This window comes from Anolis sagrei, chromosome 12 (assembly GCF_037176765.1).
Source record: "Anolis sagrei isolate rAnoSag1 chromosome 12, rAnoSag1.mat, whole genome shotgun sequence".
Classification (NCBI taxonomy): Eukaryota; Metazoa; Chordata; class Lepidosauria; order Squamata; family Dactyloidae; genus Anolis; species Anolis sagrei.
Genome location: NC_090032.1, coordinates 17,762,096 through 17,782,522, shown reverse-complemented (window position 1 = coordinate 17,782,522; position 20,427 = coordinate 17,762,096). Strand labels below are relative to the sequence as shown.

Below are 20,427 nucleotides of genomic sequence, written 5' to 3'. Positions count from 1 at the left end.
AAAGGATTATGATTATGGATTCTGATTTGTTGCTGAGGCACTGCGATTACGATAATGATTGTTTTTTGACCTTGTATGTCGTGTATAATGTGTTTTAATTGCCTTTTTCGATATTGTTGTGATAACCTTTATTATGTAAACCGCCTTGAGTCGCCATTTCGGCTGAGAAAGGCGGTATAGAAGTAAAGCAAATAAATAAATAAATAAATAAACACTCATTTGATGCTTTCACGTGGCGCATGACATGCTAACGTCTCTTGCTATTTTCAAGGGGCGGAAGGGTTACTTCTTGAATATTGCCCTATTTTATTTTTTCAAGCATCCTTTTTCAAGCTAAGATATTGGCAGAGACGTGGGACAGAACAATTGCCCTCCAGGAGTTCTTTTTAAGGAACCAATCCCACGTCAATTACGTTCTTAGATGAGACCGTTCTATTTACGGCCTTCCTTCCCTTCCGGCTTTATTCACAGCGGCATTCAGACCTTTCTGACGCTTCCATTGCTTTTTCCATCAGCCGAACACTTTCAGCACTGGCCTACTTTCTCCTATTTAGAACTTATCTAAAATCTCCCCTTGCTTTTCTCTTTTAACACTCGTCACTTTCCTCCTCCTGCTTTCATCTTCCAATTTAATCCCATTTTACGAAGTTTATTATTTAATCAGGTTTTCTCGCAGCGTTTCTCTACTTGGGGGTCGCGGCCACTGGAGGGATCGCGAGTGGGTTTCAGAGGGGTCGCCAAACACCATCAGAAAACATATATTTCTGCTGGTCTTAGGATTCCCTGGTCTTAGGATTCCCTTTTGCCCTCTATTTTGGGAAATAGAGGGCAAATCCTCCCACCAAAAGCCCTCCTCTGCTGTGATTGGCCAGCCTCTCAGCCAACGGGACGGCAAATAATACTGAAACCAAGGCTTGACTTGAAACAAGAACCAGAGATCTCAGGCCTAGCTCCTCACTCGAACGCTACGTTGCCTGAACTAACTCTTAGCTTAACAACCTGCTAATTAAAAGGCACCCATGAAGTCATGCCTTTTCCCATGAATTTTCTCCCCCACTTTCCCATGTAATTGCTCTGACCAGCACTGGTTATTTTCTGCTCTGATATGTAAGTGAAAACTTTTGTTGATCTCCGTCACTCCAGGTATTTTCCCACGAGAGCATTCCGTATCACTTAGGTCTTTCTTAGACTTCTTATCTAATGCTGCAGTTTTTGGCTCCTCTGTCCTTGACTCCTTATCTAATGTTGCAGTTTCTGGCTCCTCTGACTGACCTTGAAGCCCTGCATTTTCTGAGTCAGATTTCTCACAGAGATCTCCATAGCTCCAGGTATTTTCCCACTAGAGCCTTCCGTATCACTTAGGTCTTTTCTAGACTCCTTATCTAATGCTGCAGTTTCTGGCTCCTCTGTCCTTGACTCCTTATCTAATGTTGCAGTTTCTGTCTCCTCTGACTGACCTTGAAGCCCTGCACTTTCCGAGTCAGATTTTTCACAGAGATAGGCATCATCACTTTGAGTCCTAGGAAATCCCACAGGCAATCCCACAATCCTCTCTAAATCATCAGCAAACCCATCAACCTCAGGAGCCTCAGGCAGATCTATAACGCTAGCTAAGAACTGCATATATGTATACTAGCCATCCTTTGCCACGTGTTGCTGTGGCCCACTCTGTTGGTCATGGGGGCTTTGTGTGGGAGGTTTGGTCCAATTCTATCATAGGTGGAGTTCAGAATGCTCTGTGATTGTAGATGAACTACAAATCCCAGCAACTACAACTCCCAAATGTCAAGATTCTATTTCCCCCAAACTCCACCAGTGTTCACATTTGGGCATATTGAGTATTCATGCCAAGTTTGGTCCAGATCCATCATGCTGTGCTCTCTGGATGTAGGTGAACTACAACTCCAAAACCAAAGGACACTGCCCACCAAACCCTTCCAGTATTTTCTGTTGGTGATGGGAGAACTGTGTACCAAGTTTGGTTCAATTCCATCGTTGGTGGGGTTCAGAGTGCTCTTTGATTGTAGGTGAACTATAAATCCCAGCAACTACAACTCCCAAATGACAAAATCATTTTTTTGTGTGTGTGAAGGACATACATTGGCTTGTTAGGTCTCTTGTGTCCAAATTTGGTGCCAATTCGTCCAGTGGTTTTTGAGTTCTGTTAATCCCACAAACCAACATTACATTATTTTTATTTTTATTTTTATTTTTATATTTTTATATTTTTATTTTTATTTTTATTTTTATTTTTATTTTTATTTTTATTTTTATTTTTTTTTATTTTTTTATTTTTTTATTTTATTTTTTATTTTTTTATTTTTATTTTATTTTTTATTTTTTTATTTTTATTTTTATTTTTATTTTTATTGAGAGAGAGAGAGTAAAAGTGTGGATTTGACTTCCATTCTTGTTGTGGGTTTGACTCCTTATCTAATGTTGCTGTTTCTGGCTCCTCTGACTAACCTTGAAGCCCTGCACTTTCCGAGTTAGATTTCTCAAAGAGAGAGGCATCATTCCCCTGGCTAATATCTTCCTCACTTCGAGCCTCAGGAAATCGCACAGGCAATCCCACATCCTCTCAGTAAATCCATCAGCCTCAGGAGCCTCAAAGTGATCTGCAACACGGTATATATGTGGCAATACATTTACGTCCCTTTGAGACCCAAGACAGTTCAGAGATGAGTGGAGATTTGGACCCAGCGCGATTCGATGACTATACGGGGCTCAAATGCCAGATCATTCAGGTCACACTCTGCAATGGTGACTCCGAAGTCCCCTTCCTTGCATTCTTGCCTCCTTGAAATAGACTCCGTTGCAGACGCAGCTCAAATGTTTTCAAAATAGACAGCTGCCCGGTGCCTCTCGTTCTCTCTCCCTGTGAAACATCTGCTTATTTTTAGGAGTGCCTCCCATTTCAGCCCAGTCTTAAGATAGAATCGAGGCATTTCATCTGTGTAATGAACCGAAAGCGTCTTGTTTTGTTTGTTGTCTTGTTGGTTACAAATGTCGTGGTGACCCCCCAACCGTAACATTATTTTCGTTGATACTTCATAACCGTAATTTTGCTACTGTTATGAATCGTCACGTAAATATCTGATATTGTGCTGTCACATGCTGGGACTATAGCAATTGGCTTTTGAACAGGACATGCTCTTTGTGCCCAGCAGGAAGCCGGGGTGCTTCGACTGAGAGGACCTAAGGATTTTCCTATACAGAGTCTTTAAAAGTTTAACAAAGTCCTTCATTATTGTTCTGTCGCATGCTGGGCCTGTAAAGAATTTCCTTTAGAACAGGACATGCAACCTTTGCCCAGCAGGAAGCCAGGGGGCCCAAAGAGAAGCTCTTAGGGATTTCCCACCACAAACAGTCTTTAGAGCAGTGGTTCTCAACCTTCCTAATGGCGTGACCCCTTAATACAGTCCCTCATGTTGTGGTGACCCCCAACCATCACATTGTTTTCGTTGCTACTTCATAACAGTCATTTTACTACTGTTATAAATCATAATGTAAATAACTGATATGCAGGATGCATTTTCATTCACTGGACCAAACTGGGCACAAATACCCAATACACCCAAATGTGAATGCTAGTGGGGTTGGGGGAGGATTGATTTTGTAATTTGGGAGTTGTAGTTGCAGGGATTTATAGTTCACCTATAATCAAAGAGCATTCTGAACTCCACCAGCGATGGATTTGAACCAAACTTGGCTCCCATGATCAATGGAAAACACTGGAAGTGTTTGATGGGCATTGACCTTGAGTTTGGGAGTTGTAGTTCACCTATATCCAGAGAGCACTGTGGACTCATGCAATGGTGGATCTGGACCAAACTTGGCACAGATACACAATATGCCCAAATGTGAACACTGGTAGAGTCGGGGGAAAATAGATCTTGACATTTGGGAGTTGTAGTTGCTGGGATTTATAGTTCACCTACCATCAAAGAGCATTCTGAACTCCACCAACGATGGAATTGAACTAAACTTGGCACTCAGAAATCCCGTGACCAATAGAAAATACTGGAAAGGTTTGACCTTGATTTTTGGAGTTGTAGTTCACCTACATCAAGAGAGCACTGCAGACTCAAACAATGATGGATCTTGACCTAACCTGGCACGAATACTCAATATGCCCATATGTCGACACTGGTGGAGTTTGGGGAAAATAGACCTTGACATTTGGGAGTTGTAGTTGTTGGGATTTATCGTTCACCTACAAAGAGCATTGTGACCTCCACTAACGATGGAATTGAACCAAACTTGGCACGCTCTACTCCCATGACCAACAGAAAATACTGGAAGGGTTTGGTGGGCATTGATCTTGAGTTTGGGAGTTCTAGTTCACCTACATCAAGAGAGCACTGCAGACTCAAACAATGATGGATCTGGACCAAACTTGGCACGAACACTCAATATGCCCAAATATGAACACTGGTGCAGTTTGGGGGAAATAGATCTTGACATTCAGGAGTTGTAGTTGCTGGGATTTATAGTTCACCTAAAATCAAAGAGCATTCTGAACTCCATCAATGATAGAATTGGGCCAAACTTCCTACACAGAAGCTCCATAACCAACAGAAAATACTGTTGGTCTTTGGAGACCTCTCTGAAACCCCCTGGTGACCCCCCCCCCCCCAGGGTCCTGACCCCTAGGTTGAGAAACACTGATCTAGACGCTACACTCCTAGTGATGCAGCATAGACTCACATTAGCTTTCTTAGCTGTTGCATCATACTCTCAGCTCATGTTCAGCTTGACTCCTGGATCCCTTTCACAGGATCTGGTTTCAAGCCAGGTGTTGCCCAGAGTCCAGATCCCACACTCAAACCACTAAACCACATGTCTCTCACTTACAAGCTCCATTTACAAGAGCTATTCAGAAAACAGAAACAGCTACCTATGAAATCATCACAAAATTCATTAGGAAGGAGGAATTCACACCACTTTCCCCATACGTCCAGTGTCTTACTAAGTTCCATCAGATATTCCTGAGTGCTGTTCAGCAGTGGAACTCTCTGCCCCAGAGTGTGGTGGAGGCTCCTTTGGAGTTTTTTAAGCAGAGGCTGTTTCTCAACCTGGGGGTCGGGACCCCTGGGAGGGTTGCGAGGGGGGTGTTAGTAGGGTCGCCAAAAAACCATAGGAAAACACAGTATTTTCTGTTTGCTATCGTTAGGGAGGTTCAGAATGCTCTTTGATTGTAGGTGAACTAGAAATCCCAGCAACTACAACTCCCAAATATCAAGGTCAATTTTCCCCAAATTCCACCAGTGTTCACATTTCACTATATTGAGTGTTTGAACCAAGTTTGATTCAGTTCCATCATTGTTTGATTTCACACTGTTCTCTGGATGTAGGTGAACTACAACTTCCAGACTCAAGGTCAATGCCCACCAAACCCTTCCAGTGTTTTCTGTCCTGTGGGAGTCCTGTATGCCAAGTTTGATTCAATTCCATTGTTGATGGAGGTCACGATGCTCTTTGATTGTAGGTGAACTAGAAATCCCAGCAACTACAACTCCCAAATGTCAAGGTCCATTTCCCCCAAACTCCACCAGTGTTCACATTTGGGTATATTGAGTATTCGTGCCAAGTTTGGTCCAAATCCATCATTGTTTGAGTCCACAGTGCTCTCTAAATGTAGACGAACTACAACTCCCAAACTCAAAGTCAATGCTCACCAAACCCAGTATTTTCTCTTGGTCATGAGAGTTCTGTGTGCCAAGTTTGGTTCAATTCCATCTTCAGTGAAGTTCAGAATGCTCTTTGATTGTAGGTGAACTAGAAATCCCAGCAACTACAACTCCCAAATGTCAAGATCCATTTCCCCCAAACTTCACCAGTGTTCACATTTTGGTATATTAAATATTCACACCAAGTTTAATCCAGTTCCATCATTGTCTGAGTCCACACTGTTCTCTGGATATAGGTGAACTACAACTTCCAAACTCAAGTTCAATGCCCTCTGAACCTTTCCAGTATTTTCTCTTGGTCGTGAGAGTTCTGTGTGGCCAAGTTTGGTTCAATTCCAAGTTCGGAATGCTCTTTGATTGTAGGTGTACTACAAATCTCAGCAACTACAACTCCCAAATTTCACACAGGCATTTGTGTGAAATTTGGTCTAATAAATAATAATAATAATAATAATAATAATCTTTATTTATACCCCGCCACCATCTCCCTGATGGGGACTCTGGGCAGCTTACACGAGGCCAAGCCCAACAACACAATACAATAAAGGAAATCAAAACACACATAATAACAAGATAAAAATACAGCAAACAATATAAAATTAAAATAAATCAAAACACAGTGATTGTGACAATGACAGTGAACGGGCCGCATGTACAGAGTAAAAGACGAAAGCTAAAAACTAAAACCATGGGGTGAGATAATGAATGGAAATACATCTGCGTATCAGATATTTACACGACAATTAATCACAGAAGCAAAATGGTAGTAGCAGCGAGAATAATGTTATGGTTGGGGGTCACCACAACATGAGGAACTGGATTAAGGGGTCGTCGCATTAGGAAGGTTGAGAAACACTGGTCTAGATCAAGGGAAGACATAATTCTTTTCAGCAGTGGCTTTGGTGGAGTTTCCTTCTCTGCAAGTGAAGGAAGCATAAGTATAAGAAGAATATTAAGTTGCTAAACTGCTTAGCTTACATAGGAAATTGGTTTGCGGTTAGGTGCAACACTGATCGCAAGTAGAGAACAAATTGTGGTTTTGACAGCCTAACACCTTGAGAACAACAGGAAGCCAGGCAAAGTGCACAAACCTGAGTTCTGAGCAGAGGCAGGATGGCCATCTGTTGGGAGAGCTTTGATGGTGTCTTCATGCCTGGCAGAAGGGGGTCAGGATGGATGGCCCTTGGGGTCTAGGTGGGAAAGCTTGCCAGTGATACCAACCTTCGTGTGCCCTCTGGCCACATCCCATACTGTACGCTCCTTGCAAGAGATGGGCTCCCTGTTCTGGGATGGCTCTCTCTCCTCCTCCTGCCCTGGTGTCAGGTGGCCGGCCATAAAGGTCTTCTTCTGCAGACTCAGGGCATTGCATGGCTTCATGGGAGGCATCCTCGGGCCAGGTCTAAATTTGGCCAGGCAGAAGAACAGGCCAAGCATGTCTGCTGCTGTGCATGTGGCAGGGCTCACACCCCATTGTAGTTGGCGGTCTTTGGTTTGCTCCTCTCCACACACACATGCACACAAAGATAACCAGAAAGTCACACTGAAGGACTTAGATCAGGCATGGGCCAATGCCAGTCCTCCAGGTGTTTTGGACTTCACCTCCCACAATTCCTAATGGAAAGTTAGTGTTTTTCATAGTAATTGCCTATACCAGTGTTTCTCAACCTTCCTAATGCCGTGACCCCCTAATACAGCTCCTCATGTTGTGGTGACCCTCAACTATAACATTTACGTTGCTGCTTCACAACTGTAATTTTGCTACTGTTATGAATCGTAATGTAAATGTCTGATTTTCATTCATTGGACCAAATTTGGCATTGTTAGAGACCCCAAATCGGGTCTTAATATTCTAGCCCAGGTCACGGGAGCACGTAAGGAAAAGACAGTCCCGAAAAAGATCAAAAACAAGGTCATAAGAAGTCGGACAGTCGTATTGAATATACACAGGCACCAACACTTACAAATGACTGCCACACCCCTCCTTGATTTCTGCAAACCTGTATACCATCATGTAAACAAGGCAATGGAAAGTACCTTTGACGGTTGACCTTTTACTCTTTCCAACACCCCCTCTCATCAATCTTTTGATGCTTGTACCTGGCCTGAACCTTTGTTTGTCAAAACTACAATTTGTTCTTTACTTGCAAAGTTTGCGCTTCACCGCAAACCCATTTCCTATGTAAGCTGAGCTGGTTAGCAATTTCTTTTTAGAACATCCTCCCTCTTGCTGACATGAAGGAAGGGGTACCTTTCTTATGTTTTGTTGCCAAAGCTTAGCTATTGCAAAAATCACTCATTGTCTCCTTCAGCACAAACACGTGAAATGCCCAAATTTGAATACTGGTGGGGTTGGGTGGGTTTGGGTGAGGGTGAGGGTGGGGAGGGTTGATTTTGTCATTGTAGTTGCTGGGATGTATAGTTCACCTACAATCAAAGAGAATTCTGAACTCCACCAATGATGGAATTGAACCAAACTTGGCACACAGAACTCCCATGACCAACAGAAAATACTGGAAAGGTTTGGTGGGCATTGACATTGAGTTTGGGAGTTGTAGTTCACCTACATCCAGAGAGCACTGTGGACTCAAACAATGGATCTGGACCAATCTTGGCACAAATACTCAATATGCCCAACTGTGAACACTAGTGGAGTTTGGGGAAAATAGGCCTTCACATTTGGGAGTTGTTGTTACTGGGATTTATAGTTCACCTACAATCAAAGAGAATTCTGAACTCCATCAATGATGGAATTGAACCAAACTTGGCACACAGAACTCCCATGACCAACAGAAAATACTGGAAGGATTTGGTGGACATTGGAAAAGTGTGCATTGACCTTGAGTTTGGGAGCTGTAGTTCACCTCCACCCAGAGAGCACTGTGGACTCAAACAATGATGGATCTGGACCAAACTTGGCATGGATCCTCAATATTTAAAATGAAAGTCGCCGTCATGATGAAGTCCTCAGTTGGTAAATATATCCTCCTCTTTGCATTCCAGAATATGGTAAACCTATCACAGTATCACATTTGCCTGATACGAAAGGATATCCGTTCTTTACTATTCTTTACTGTTCACCTTTGTGGCATATTTTCTTTCTCTGGCAAGGCAGTGTGTGGGCTGATCAAACGTGAACTACACGTGGTTTAGTTTACATTACGCCACAAACTCCACTGATCTTTCTCACCTTATTCCCTCCAGACGTTCACAGCCTGGTGCAACTCTCACTTGCGGAAGGCAGGGACCGGGATTGAGAACATTGAGGAAGATTTCAGGAATGGCCTTAAACTGATGCTCCTGCTGGAGGTGATTTCAGGTAAGAAGCTCCTGGGTTGGGATCCTATGGAAGGACATTGACATGCCTTCCTCTTGGCACATTTCTCTCTTTCGCCCTCCATTCGTGGCTCTTCAAATTCTACAGCACTGCTGGTCACAGCTCACCTCGAGCTGGAGCACTCAAGAGCCAGGGCTTCCCAGTTCTCAGTGTCTATGCCAGAGTTTTTAAGGTTGGTTTTGAGCCCATCTTTCAATCTCTTTTCCTTCCTACCAACATTCCGTTTCCTGTTCTTGAGTTCTGAGTAGAGCAACTGCTTTGGGAGACGGTAGTCGGGCATTCAGACAACATGGCCGGTCCAGCGGAGTTGATGGCAGAGGACCATCGCTTCAGTGCTGGTGGTCTTTGCTTCTTCCAGCACGCTGACATTTGTCCGCTTGTCTTTCCGAGAGATTTGCAGGATTTTCCGGAGGCAGTACTGATGGAATCGTTCCAGGAGTTGCATGAGACGTCTGTAGACAGTCCACGTCTCGCAGGTGTATAGCAGGGTTGGGAGGGCAATAGGTTTATAAACAAGCATCTTGGTCTCCCTACGGATGTCCCACTCCTCAAAGACTCTCTGCTTCATTCAGAAAAATGCTGCACTTGCAGAGCTCAGGCGGTGTTGAATTTCAGTGTCAATGTTGACATCTGTAGACAGTCCACGTCTCGCAGCTGTATAGCAGGGTTGGGAGGACAATAGCTTTATAAACAAGCCCCTTGGTATCCCCATGGATGTCCCAGTCCTCAAACACTTCAATGTCAATGTTGATGTCTGTAGACAGTCCATGTTTCACAGGCGTATAGCAGTGTTGGGAGGACAATAGCTTCATAAACAAGCCCCTTGGTATCCCTACGGATGCCCCAGTCCTCAAACACTCTCTCGTTCGGAAAAATGCTGCACTCGCAGAGCTCAGGCGGTGTTGAATTTCAGTGTCAATGTTGACGTCTGTAGACAGTCCACGTTTCGCAGTTGTATAGCAGGGTTGGGAGGACAATAGCTTTATAAACAAGCCCCTTGGTATCCCTACGGATGGCCTGGTCCTCAAACATTTTCAGCTTAATTTGGAAAAATGCTGCACTCGCAGAGCTCAGGCAGTGTTGAATTTCACTGTCAATGTTGATGTCTGTAGACAGTCCATGTTTCGCAGTTGTATAGCAGGGTTGGGAGGACAATAGGTTTATAAACAAGCACCTTGGTATCCCTGCGGATGCCCCAGTCCTCAAACACTCTCTCGTTCGGAAAAATGCTGCACTCGCAGAGCTCAGGCGGTGTTGAATTTCAGTGTCAATGTTGACGTCTGTAGACAGTCCACGTTTCGCAGTTGTATAGCAGTGTTGGGAGGACAACAGGTTTATAAACAAGCATCTTGGTCTCCCTACGGATGTCCCGGCCCTCAAACACTCTCTGCTTCATTCAGAAAAATGCTGCACTTGCAGAGCTCAGGCGGTGTTGAATTTCAGTGTCAATGTTGACTTTTGTGGAGAGGTGGCTGCCAAGGGAGCGGAAATGGTCAACATTTTCTAATGTTACACCATTAAGCTGTGTTTTTGGCACTAGAGAAAGAAGTAGGGGCTAGCAGACATGCTTTCCTTGGACCTGTCTCCTTTTGTCTCCAATCCTCTCCCATTCTTCTTCTCAAGGTGAACGGCTGCCAAAGCCAGACAAAGGCAAGATGCGCTTCCATAAGATCGCCAATGTCAACAAAGCCCTGGACTTCATTGCCAGCAAAGGGGTCAAACTTGTGTCCATTGGGGCTGAAGGTGAGTGTGTTGGAGTATGTGAGAGAAGCTATAGGGTTGACAGGGGGTGTTTTAAGGAATAGTGTTCAAGAATAGTGGTTCCCAACCTTTATTTGACCAGGAACCACTTGACTATGAACTACTTCGACCAGGGACCACTTGACCAGGGACCACTTTGACCAGGGACCACTCTCCAATATTAGTACCAAAAGGATTACAAATCTGGTTTTGGTCAACTTTAAATTTGAATTGGTTATTTGGGTTGCTGATTCAGAAAATTGTATTGGATAAACCACATCAGCTCTAGATAGACCACACGAGCTCTATATAAGGACCACTCTCCTTTGACCAAGGGTTATGAATCAGTTTTTGGTGAAATTTTAGATTCAGTTTGGTTATTTGGGATGCTGATTCAGAAAATTGCATTGGATAGACCACATCAGCTCTGGATAGACCACATCAGCTCTATATAAGGACCACTCTCCTTTGATGAAAGATTATGAATCAGTTTTTGGTGACATTTTAGATTCAGTTTGGTTATTTGGGGTGCTGATTCAGAAAATTGCATTGGATAGACCACATCAACTCTGGATAGACCACATTAACTCTATATAAGGACCACTCTCCTTTGAACAAGGGTTATGAATCAGTTTTTGGTGAACTTTAAATTTGATTTGGTTATTTGGGTTGCTGATTCAGAAAATTGCATTGGATAGACCACATCAGCTCTGGATAAACCACATCAGCTCTATATAAGGACCACTCTCCTTTGACCAAAGGTTATGAATCAGTTTTTTGTGAACTTTAAATTTGGTTTGGTTATTTGGGGTGCTGATTCAGGAAATTGCATTGGATAGACCACATCAGCTCAGGATAACCACATCAGCTCTAGTTTCTGATACAGAACATATGCCATCCAGTAGTCACCATCTTTGTAGTAACCTGAAACCCAAAACCTTGAAGGCTTTAAAGATCACCAGGATCCACATTGGCACTCCCGTCCCTTCTCTCTAAGTCCCTTCTTACCTTCTGTTCTTCCAGAAATTGTGGATGGGAACCTGAAGATGACTCTGGGCATGATCTGGACCATCATCCTTCGTTTTGCGATCCAGGACATCTCAGTGGAAGGTGAGCATGAAAGCTCCCAGTTTCCTCTTTGCAGCATCCAGTGTGGCTCAAAGGTTAGAGTGGCAGCTTTCCATAGAGTAGCCCAAAGTGATAAAAAGAACAAAACACACAGACCAATATTATATCTCCCATAGGAAGGCTGGATGGCCATCTGTCAGGGGTGCTTTGAATGCAATATTCCTGCTTCTTGGCAGGGGGTTGGACTGGATGGCCCATGAGGTCTATCCCAGCTCCATGATTCTATGATTCTAGGAGGCTTTTCTTTGTAGTAAAATAATATGGTTGAAGTATTTCCAAGAACAAGGTTTCCATAATGAATACTTCCTTCTTTGCTTCCACGCTGGGCTTTTTTCTCATGCAGATAAACAGCTTCGCTCTCACAGAGCCTCTTCTCACACTGAACTTACACAAAAGCTTCACACAATAGCTTTTTACACACAGCAGCTTCTCTCACAAGTTCTACTCACAGTGAGGCTTACTAACACTGAGGCCTACCTCACACCGTGGCCTTTCTCCCACTGAGGCCTTCTCACACTGATGGCTCTCTCAGACCGATGCCTCTCTCACACTGAGGTGAACTAACACTGATGTAAACTAACACTGAGGCCTACCTCACACCGTGGCCTTTCTCCCACTGAGGCCTTCTCAGACTGATGGCTCTCTCAGACCGATGAGGTGAACTAACACTGATGTAAACTAACACTGAGGCCTACCTCACACTGTGGCCTTTTTCCCACTGAGGCCTTCTCACACTGATGGCTCTCTCAGATCGATGCCTCTCTCACACTGAGGCGAACTAACACTGATGTAAACTAACACTGAGGCCTACCTTACACTGTGGCCTTTCTCCCACTGAGGCTTTCTCACACTGATGGCTCTCTCAGACTGGTGCCTCTCTCACACTGAGGTGAACTAACACTGATGTAAACTCACACTGAGGCCTACCTCACACTGTGGCCTTTCTCCCACTGAGACCTTCTCAGACTGATGGCTCTCTCAGACTGATGGCTCTCTCACACTGAGGCGAACTAACACTGATGTAAACTAACACTGAGGCCTACCTCACACTGTGACCTTTCTCCCACTGAGGCCTCCTCAGACTGATGGCTCTCTCAGACCGATGCCTCTCTCACACTGAGGTGAACTAACACTGATGTAAACTAACACTGAGGCCTACCTCACACTGTGACCTTTCTCCCACTGAGGCCTCCTCAGACTGATGGCTCTCTCAGACCGATGCCTCTCTCACACTGAGGTGAACTAACACTGAGGCCTTCTAAGCTACAGGCACATCTGCTTAAATTGTACTACAGCGTTTGCTGAGTCATTGTACCAATTTAATCCTTTCAGTGCTTTACTCAAATTTTTTTGTAATTAAAAAATGTTGTTCCTCATGTTGTGGTGACCCCCAACGAGCAAATTATTGTCATGACAACTTCACAGCTGTAATTTTGCTATTGGTTTGAAGCATACTGTAAATATCTGATATGTATTTTCATTTACTGGACCAAATTTGGCAAAAATACCTGATACACCCACATTTGAATAATGGTGGGGTTAGGGTGGGGGGGGATTGATTTTGTCATTTGGGAGTTGTAGTTCCTGGGATTTATAGTTCACCTATAATCAAAGAGCATTCCGAATTCCACCAATGATGGAATTGAACCAAACTTGGCACACGGAATTCCCATGACCAACAGAAAATACTGGAAGGGTTTGATGGGCATTGACCTTGAGTTTTGGAGTTGTAGTTCACCTACATCCCAAGAGCACTGTGGACTCAAACAATAATGGATCTGGACCAAATTTGGCATGACAATCAATATGCCCAAATGTGAACTCTGCTGGAGTTTGGGGGAAATAGACCTTGACATTTGGGAGTTGTAGTTACTGGGATTTATAGTTCACCTACAATCAAAGAGCATTCTGAACCCCACCAAGATTAGAATTGGGCCAAACTTCCCATACAGAACCTCCATGACTAACAGAAAATACTGTGTCTTTGGCGACCCCTCTGACACCCTCTCACGACCCCTCCAGGAGTCCTGACCCCCAGGTTGAGAAACGCTGTTGTAAGCAATACAGAATAAGGGTTCTGCATCCAAATGAGAGAGTAATACAAATGCCTGAGCAAAGGCTCTTCAGAGCAAAGCTGAACTGTATTCTAAAAGCCATACAGTTTTACCCCACCTGCTGTGGTCCAAACTTACTATTTGACCTACATTAGCAGCTGCACATAATAATCAACAGTACAAGGTTTTCTTTAACACACACACGCACGCACACACACACTTGATCCTGTTACAAATAAGCCTTCACATAAGGCCTTCAACCTGGGGCTTCTCCCACTGAAGCTTCTCACACCAGGCCTTCATATACTGAGGCCTGCTAACACTGAGGCTTACCTCACACTGAGGCCTTTCTCCCACTGAGATGTTATCATACTGAGGCCTACTAACACAGAGACCCTTCTCCCACAGAGACCTCTCTCACACAGAGGCTTCTCTCACACTGAGGGTTACCTCTAATTGAGGGCTACTAAGCTACAGGCACACCTGCTCATATTGAACTGAAGCTTTTGCTGAGTCATTGCATCCATTTAACCCTTTTGGTGCTTGACTCACATTTTTGTAATTAAAAATACCTAATTTTTAATAGTTCTGCAATGGCTCTCATTCTGTTTCCTTCATCTCCAGCTGAAAGAGGCTCCTAGCAGAAGCAGCCCGTCTGCTTCTTGTAAAACCAGAAAAGAAACAGTATGAGAAACTCTAGAACTGCCAAACATCACCTTGGGAAGCTACGTATTGAGTCGCCTTTCTCTCTTTCCTTTTCTTCCAGAAACCTCGGCTAAGGAGGGCCTGCTGCTCTGGTGCCAGAGGAAAACGGCTCCCTACCGGAATGTAAACGTCCAGAACTTCCACATTAGGTACAAGGCCGGGCTCAGGCTCAGGCTCGGAGGGGACTGTGTTTGTTGTGGGATCCTGGGGTTGTGGTCCAAATAAAATAAATGTCTCAGCTTCAGAGCAATATTTAGATCAAGCATTGCCTCAGAATATTTAGATCAAGCATTTCATTGCCACCCTTAAAATATGGGATAATTGCTAATGCTGTTAGGACTAAACTTTAGACTTGTGCGTATCATGCGGAAATACCCTTGATTCGGATCTAGTTCGGATGTTTAGCACTTTCGAAGCGAGTTCCAACATGCCAAATATTAAGGATTTGAATCAAAAAGAGCCTTCGATTTTTATGCTTTGGATGTGTTCGGATGTAGCTGTGACGGAGCTAAAATTCACAGCGCAACCAAGCCCTGCTGAGAGGCGAAGCCAAACCTGTTGGCATGCTTCTCCAGCCAATCAGGGCTGACGGAGGAGGGAGGGATGTTTAGCACTTTTGAAGCGAATTCCGACATGCCAATATTAAGAATTTGAATAAAAAAGATCCTTCCTTTATGCTTCGGATGTGTTGTGATGGAGCTAAAATTCACAGGATAACCAAGCCCTGCTGAGAGGCGAAGCCAAACCTGTTGGCATGCTTCTCCAGCCAATCAGGACTGACAGAGGAGGGAGGGATGTTTAACACTTTTGAAGCGAGTTCAGACATGCCAATATTAAGAATTTGAATCAAAAAGAGCCTTCTTTTATGCTTCGGATGTGTTGTGATGGAGCTAAAATTCACAGGATAACCAAGCCCTGCTGAGAGAGGAAGCCAAACCTGTTGACATGCTTCTCCAGCCAATCAGGGCTGACAGAGGAGGGAGGGATGTTTAGCACTTTTGAAGCGAGTTCCAACATGCCAATATTAAGAATTTGAATCAAAAAGAGCCTTCTTTTATGCTTCGGATGTGTTGTGATGGAGCTAAAATTCACAGGATAACCAAGCCCTGCTGAGAGGCGAAGCCAAACCTGTTGGCATGCCTCTCCAGCCAATCAGGGCTGACAGAGAGGGAGTAAGAGGCAGAGATCGCTAGAAAATGTTGTGTTAAAAAAACTCTGAAAATTCCCCCAAAATCCGTGGAAGAGTGAAATTTGGTGAGCTAACGGTGGCATTTCCCCAGGGTTGCTATAGACCCAGCAGCACCCTGGAAGTTAAACAGTATCAGAGTCTGCAAAGCCAGGCTGTAGGCCCTCTGCAGTTATTGGTTTAGAAAGTATCTCTTTGGGTTTGGAAACCACCCTTTTTCCTGGGGTTGAGATCTCCATTTTGGAATCTCCCCTGCCTCCTTCAGTAGAGGAAAAAAAAGTCTCAGATGTGCTGTTGGTCAGACAGGGAGCTCTGAAAAACCCATTGTGAGTACTATTGAGATACTATAGTTATTGAAGAAAAGCAATTGAGTTATAAATAGCAACTGAGATACAGAAAGGTTAATTGAGCAATTGAGCAACTAAGTTATATAGATAGAAAGATAGATAGAGAAGTACAATTGGGTTATTAAGAAAGGCAATTGTAAGACTGTAGAGTTTATATAGCAATATTAAATGATCACTCACAAGCTGGTTTTGCTTGGATATGAATATATTGCTTGTATCTCTGCAGCAAAGAAAGACACTACTGACTTTTTCCCACCACCACTTCCTTTTATAACCCTAAATAGCAATATTAAATAACCACTCACAAGCCGTTCTTGCTTTGAAATGGATATATTGCTTGTATCTCTGCAGCAAAGAAAGACACTACTGACTTTTTCCCAACACCACTTCCTTTTATACACCTTTCCTGCCCGTCTCCCCCCCTCTTCTCAGTTTCCTTATTAGCACTTGTTGCTTCACAAGTTCCAATACAAGGTTTCCAGCACCCTCTTCTGGCTTCAAAATATCACAGAGAGAGAATCGATTCAGCCAGGATGATTCAGTCAGGATGTCACGGAGGGAATTTGTGATGTCTTCATGTCGTCAGAAATTGACTCCTGACAGCAATTAAATAATTGAGATAGAGAAGCTTACTGAGTTATAGATAGTAGGCTTGGGTGATCAAGAAAAAAATTGGTTCTAAACTCATTTCGTTTCTAGGGTGCGCTAGCGTTTCGAAATTCTGAGGATTTCCGAAATTTAAGATTTCAAAATTTCGAAATTTCCGAAATTTCGTAAATTACGAATCGATTCGTTAATGGCGGACGCGATTGCGCAATATGCTAAAAAAAAAAACTCCAAATGGGACAGGGGGAACTTCTGAAGCTTCCCTCTCCCCCTGTTGTTGACTGTTGGTGTGATAAAACAAACAACAACTATATTATATTATATTATATTATATTATATTATATTATATTATATTATAATTATATTATTATATTATATTGTTGTATATTATATTATAATATTATTATATTATATTATTGTATATTATATTATTATATATTATATTATATTATTATAATATTATATTATTGTATATTATATTATTATATATTATATTATATTATATATTATATATTATTATATTATAATATATTCTATTATTATTATTATTATTATTATTATTTGCTTTATTTCTATACCGCATTTGTCAGCCCTTAACAGGCGACTCAATGCGGTTTATTATAGTAATATAATATACAATATAATGCACCAGACATACGAAAATAATTACGAAATAATTACGAAAATTGGAAAAAATTGTTTCGATTCTTAATTACTCCTCACACTATTCCTGCATGGCTCGATATTGGATCGTAAGCTAATTTAAATACGAATCAATAACGAATAACGAAATTAACGAACTGGATCGCCCAAGCCTAATAGATAGATATTGAGTTATTGAGTAATATTGAGCATTACTTCCTCTCCAAAGCTAACCTTGAGCTATAGATAGGGAAAAACCTGTTTTTCTAACCATAGCAGCTCAGGGTTAGGGTGAAAGGATCTCAGGATTTTTTTTCCTACCATTTTGGGAAAAGTTACCTCAGTAACTGAAGGAAAAGGAAAGAAAGATCATATCTATGGTTTACCAAATTGACTGTTTATGTTGTAACTTCTTCAAGCTGTGCCAAGTCCGCCAAGGACTTCGGAAATAAATATTCTGTTTGATGTTCCAGTTGCTGAGAATTTTATTGCTTCAAAGAAAGACCCCCAGAAGTTCGCCCAGATAAAGAGAGAAGCACATCTTAGTTTTAACGTTGTAGCGTCTGGGTGTGATACAGAATGGGGGACAATGCCTGGCTCGAGAGCAGTACGTGTGAAAAAGATCTTGGAGTCCTCGTGGACAACACATTAAACATGAGCCAGGAATGTGATGTGGCGGCAAAAAAAGCCAATGGGATTTTGGCCTGCATCAATAGGAGCATAGTGTCTCGATCTAGGGAAGTCATGCTACCCCTCTATTCTGTTTTGGTTAGACCACATCTGGAATATTGTGTCCAGTTCTGGGCACCACAATTCAAGAGAGATATTGACAAGCTGGAATGTGTCCAGAGGAGGGCGACTAAAATGATAAAAGGTCTGGAGAACAAGCCCTATGAGGAGCGGCTTAAGGAGCTGGGCATGTTTAGCCTGAAGAAGAGAAGGATGAGAGGAGATATGATAGCCATGTATAAATATGTGAGAGGAAGCCACAGGGAGGAGGGAGCAAGCTTGTTTTCTGCTTCCCTGGAGACGAGGACGCGGAACAATGGCTTCAAACTACAAGAGAGGAGATTCCATCTGAACATTAGGAAGAACTTCCTGACTGTGAGAGCCGTTCAGCAGTGGAACTCTCTGCCCCAGAGCATGGTGGAGGCTCCTTCTTTGGAAGCTTTTAAGCAGAGGCTGGATGGCCATCTGTCAGGGGTGATTTGAATGCAATATTCCTGCTTCTTGGCAGAATGGAGTTGGACTGGATGGCCCATGAGGTCTCTTCCAACTCTAGGATTCTATGATTCTATGATTCTATGTGACGGCACATTATTATTATTATTATTATTATTATTATTATTATTATTATTACTAAAAACATCATTCCAGGTCTCACGTGCTTTTTCCTCTTTGTCTCCCACATCCCACCAACCAGCTGGAAGGATGGCCTGGCTCTTTGCGCTCTGATCCACCGACACCGGCCTGACCTCATTGACTACGCCAAACTCAGGAAGGTAATGCTTTCTCCTTGTATTTTGGGTTCATTTGTTCCCTTCGAGGCTGTTTCTCACTTCTGTGATCTGGCTGCACCTCTCTACTCAATGTCCCTTTTGAGGCAGCCCTTATGTCTCACGCCATCATGACCAAACTACAATCCCATGACCCAATTGTGGCAAATCCTGCTGCGGTTCTGGGCCCAGCTTGTCAGGAAACTCATTTGGAAGCCCATTGCCCTACACAACCCCCCCCCCCCCCATCTTTTACTATACTTTGCCAGTTCAAAGCCCGGGTTGTGGTGAGCACCCAACCATCAGCCCAGCTCACTGTCCATCTATGCAGTTCGAAAACAGCTGTGAGCTGTGAGTTGAGAGTAGTTTAAAGGGGATCCCAAGAGCCGGGCTTTAACACACCTGGTTAATCACCAGCAGCAAAAGAGAGTTCACCATCCTCTAAGGTTATCTATAATCCACTATAGTTTAAAGGGGATCCCAAAGAGCTGGCTTTAACACAGCTGGTTAATCACCAGCAGTAATAGATCTTTACCAATTGAAAGGCTGGCAGTTCAAAGTCCGGGTCAGGGTGAGCACCCGACCGTCAGCCCAGCTCACTGTGCATCTAAGCGGTTTGAAAATAGCTGTGAGTAGAGACCAGTTTAAAGGGGCTTTAGCACAGCTGGTTAATCACTAGGAGCAATAGATCTTTACTCATTGAAAGCTTGGCAATTCAAAGCCCGGGTCCAGGTGAGCACCCAACTGTCAGCCCAGCTCACTGTCCACCTAAGCAGTTCGAAAACAGCTGTGAGTAGAGAGCACTTTAAAGGGGATTCCAATGAGCTGGGCTTTAGCACAGCTGGTTAATCACGAGCAGCAATAGATCTTTGCCAATTGAAAGGCTGACAGTTCAAAGTCCGGGTCAGGGTGAGCACCCGACCGTCAGCCCAGCTCACTGTCCACCTAAGCAATTCGAAAACAGCTGTGAGTAGAGAGCACTTTAAAGGGGATTCCAATGAGCTGGGCTTTAGCACAGCTGGTTAATCACGAGCAGCAATAGATCTTTGCCAATTGAAAGGCTGACAGTTCAAAGTCCGGGTCAGGGTGAGCACCCGACCGTCAGCCCAGCTCACTGTCCACCTAAGCAATTCGAAAACAGCTGTGAGTAGAGAGCACTTTAAAGGGGATTCCAATGAGCTGGGCTTTAGCTCAGCTGGTTAATCACGAGCAGCAATCGATCTTTGCCAATTGAAAGGCTGACAGTTCAAAGTCCGGGTCAGGGTGAGCACCCGACCGTCAGCCCAGCTAATTGTGCATCTAAGCAGTTCGAAAACAGCTGTGAGCTGTGAGTTGAGAGTAGTTTAAAGAGGATCCCAAGAGCCGGGCTTTAGCACAGCTGATTAATCACCAAAAACAATAGATCTTTACCAATCGAAAGGTTGGCAGTTCAAAGCCCTGGTCATGATGATCACCCAACCGTCAGCCCAGCTCACTGTCCACCCTACTCAAACACA

The 20,427-nt window shown here is 43.5% G+C and overlaps 1 protein-coding gene across 1 annotated transcript in view; it reads left to right on the top strand.

The window, feature by feature from the left end:
• Window positions 1–20,427, top strand: part of ACTN3 (actinin alpha 3) — a 70,320-nt gene that overhangs the window by 23,140 nt on the left and 26,753 nt on the right. The window contains exons 2-6 of the mRNA XM_060758390.2: window positions 8,895–9,009; window positions 10,651–10,770; window positions 11,791–11,877; window positions 14,716–14,803; window positions 18,859–18,937. Of these exons, the coding sequence (XP_060614373.1) occupies window positions 8,895–9,009; window positions 10,651–10,770; window positions 11,791–11,877; window positions 14,716–14,803; window positions 18,859–18,937 (489 nt within the window). The remainder of the gene's footprint in view (window positions 1–8,894; window positions 9,010–10,650; window positions 10,771–11,790; window positions 11,878–14,715; window positions 14,804–18,858; window positions 18,938–20,427) is intronic.